At 70.6% G+C, this 2,509-nt stretch overlaps 1 protein-coding gene across 1 annotated transcript; it reads left to right on the top strand.

The window, feature by feature from the left end:
• The first annotated feature begins 1,684 nt into the window (after window positions 1-1,684).
• LOC118159697 (GTP-binding protein Di-Ras1) lies at window positions 1,685-2,487 on the top strand. The gene has a single exon (XM_035314260.1). It carries the CDS (start codon window positions 1,742-1,744, stop codon window positions 2,336-2,338), a length of 597 nt encoding a protein of 198 aa, XP_035170151.1. The 5' UTR covers window positions 1,685-1,741; the 3' UTR covers window positions 2,339-2,487.
• The last annotated feature ends 22 nt before the right edge of the window (window positions 2,488-2,509 follow it).

Raw genomic sequence — 2,509 nt, 5'->3', positions numbered from 1 at the left:
GGGGGGGGGGGGGGGGGGGGGGGGGGGGGGGGGGGGGGGGGCCGGCAAGGGCAGGGCACGGCCGGGAGCGGGGCGGGGACCCGGACCCGCCCCTGCCCCGGTCCCCGTCCCTGTCCCCATCCTCCAGCCCCATCCTGCCCCTCCAGCATCCTCCTGCTGCTGCTCCTCCATCCCCGTCCCTCTCCCCTCCATCCCTATTCCTCTCCTCCTTCCCCATCCCTCTCTCCATCCCCTTCCCTCCTCTCTCCATCCCCTCTCCCCCTCTCCTCCATCCCCGTCCCTCTCCTCCCCCCCATCCTGCCCCTCTCCCTCCCTCCAGCCCCAGCCCCACATCCGCTGTTTGTTTGTCTCCCCCGGCGCTGGGGGGGCGCTGAGCTGGAGGATGCGTGGGGGTGCTGGGGGTGCAGAGCCCTGGCAGGATCAGGCCCCATGCCCAGGGGCAGGGGTGTTGTGTTCACAGAGCGAGGGGCTGATGGGGGCCAGGAGCACCCCTGGGTGCTGCAGAGGCCCCATCCTGCCCCCCCCCAGTGCCCCACGCCATGGCAGTGGGGCCGGGGGCATCTTTGGCCATGCCGCGGGCAGGTGGGACCGGCAGGAGCGAGGTCGGGCGTCCCCAGGCACTGGCTCAGCCACGGCCTCTGCTCCATGTCCGCATGCCCACGACACCTCCGGACCCGTGGGGGCATTTTCCTGCCCCGTGCTGCAGGACCCAAAGCGGGACGGGCTCCTCGGGTGCCAAGGCCACGGCGAGGGGCTCCTGCCCCGGCCACATGCGCGCCCGGGTGCCAGGGGACGTGCTGGGGCACCGGGGGCCTGCGGGGTCCCCTGGATGCACACAGGGCTGAGGGAGCTGGGGCACCCCATGGGCGCAGGACAGACCTGACCCCAAACCCAGCCATCCAAACCCAAACCGTGCCCTGGTGCCCTGCTCAGGTGCCCGTTCCATCCCCCCAGGTGCCTTTGGGATGGCTCCTTTGGGAACGCAGCCCCACGGCAGCATTAACGTCTCCACACCATCACGCTCTGCCCGGGGAGCCAAGATGCTCCTGCACGCACGGGGACATCTCATGGGGACCTGGCAGGCCACGAGCCCACGGCCGTGTGTCACCCATGGCCATGTGTCACCGTCCCCCGGTGTCACTGTCCCCCGGTGCTCTGTCCCCAGGCTGGGAGCGGAGCAGAGTGATGGCATGGGGCAGCGCAGCAGGCGCCGAGGTCTGTGCGTGAAATGGCACCTCCTTACGCAGCAGATCTGGCGCCGTGGCAGAGCCGGAGGGGCTGCGGGCACCGCTGGCTCCTCGCTGGGCCGGGGGCTGCCCCACGGCACTGCTCCCGCTGCCGGGGCTGCCCGCCGTGACCCCCCCCCCGCCCTCCGGCAGCCTCGGCCGCAGCTGCTGCGCCGGTGGCTACGGCTCGGCCATATGGCCGCGGCACGGGGGGGCTGGTAAAAATAGCGAGAGCTGCTGCACCCCGGGCGGGCGGGCCAGCGCCATCCTGCCCCGCTGCCCGGCAAGGGCGTCCCAAGGGCAGGGGGAGGCTCGGCACTGGGGGGGTCCTGGGACCCCCCCGCTGTATCCAGGATATCGGCACCATCAGAGCAGGGGGCTCGCAAGGGGTTGAGGGGGGGTCCCCATTGCTCCCCCAGGCTGGTGCAGGGGGTTTCCGTCCCGAAGCCCCCGCCGGCACCGTGACGCGCGCCTCTGCCCTCTCCTTGCAGCGGCGGCAGCTTCTCCGGGGCAAGATGCCGGAGCAGAGCAACGACTACCGGGTGGTGGTGTTCGGCGCCGGCGGCGTGGGCAAGAGCTCGCTGGTGCTGCGCTTCGTGAAGGGGACGTTCCGGGACACCTACATCCCCACCATCGAGGACACCTACCGCCAGGTGATCAGCTGCGACAAGAGCGTCTGCACCCTGCAGATCACCGACACCACGGGCAGCCACCAGTTCCCGGCCATGCAGCGCCTCTCCATCTCCAAGGGCCATGCCTTCATCCTGGTCTTCTCGGTCACCAGCAAGCAGTCCCTGGAGGAGCTGAAGCCCATCTACCAGCAGATCGTGCAGATCAAGGGCAGCGTGGAGAGCATCCCCATCATGCTGGTGGGCAACAAGTGCGACGAGACCCAGCGGGAGGTGGAGAGCAGAGAGGGGGAGGCCGTGGCCAAGGAGTGGAAGTGCGCCTTCATGGAGACCTCGGCCAAGATGAACTACAACGTCAAGGAGCTCTTCCAGGAGCTGCTGAACCTGGAGAAGAGGAGGAACGTCAGCCTCACCATCGACGGCAAGCGCTCCAGCAAGCAGAAGAGGACAGACAAAATCAAGGGGAAGTGCAGCATCATGTAGAGCCCCGGACTGGCCCGCGCGCCCCCCCCCCCCCCCGGCCCCCCCCCCCAACCCCCCCCCCCCCCACGGCCGGACACCGGCGTCACAGCGGGGCCGTCCCCTCGCCCTCCCTGCGCTCGCCGTGGCCGTGCGGGGAGGCTGTGGCCCATCGGCGGCCCCAGGGTTGGGGGG

This window comes from Oxyura jamaicensis, unplaced genomic scaffold (assembly GCF_011077185.1).
Source record: "Oxyura jamaicensis isolate SHBP4307 breed ruddy duck unplaced genomic scaffold, BPBGC_Ojam_1.0 oxyUn_random_OJ71668, whole genome shotgun sequence".
Taxonomy (NCBI): domain Eukaryota; kingdom Metazoa; phylum Chordata; class Aves; order Anseriformes; family Anatidae; genus Oxyura; species Oxyura jamaicensis.
The sequence above is the reverse complement of the archived record's forward strand: the minus strand, read 5'-3'. Positions and strand labels throughout refer to the sequence as shown.

Bases quoted from the DNA above. Each gene is read 5' to 3' on its own strand.
- LOC118159697 (XM_035314260.1), top strand. From the start codon at position 1,742: ATGCCGGAGCAGAGCAACGACTACCGGGTGGTGGTGTTCGGCGCCGGC.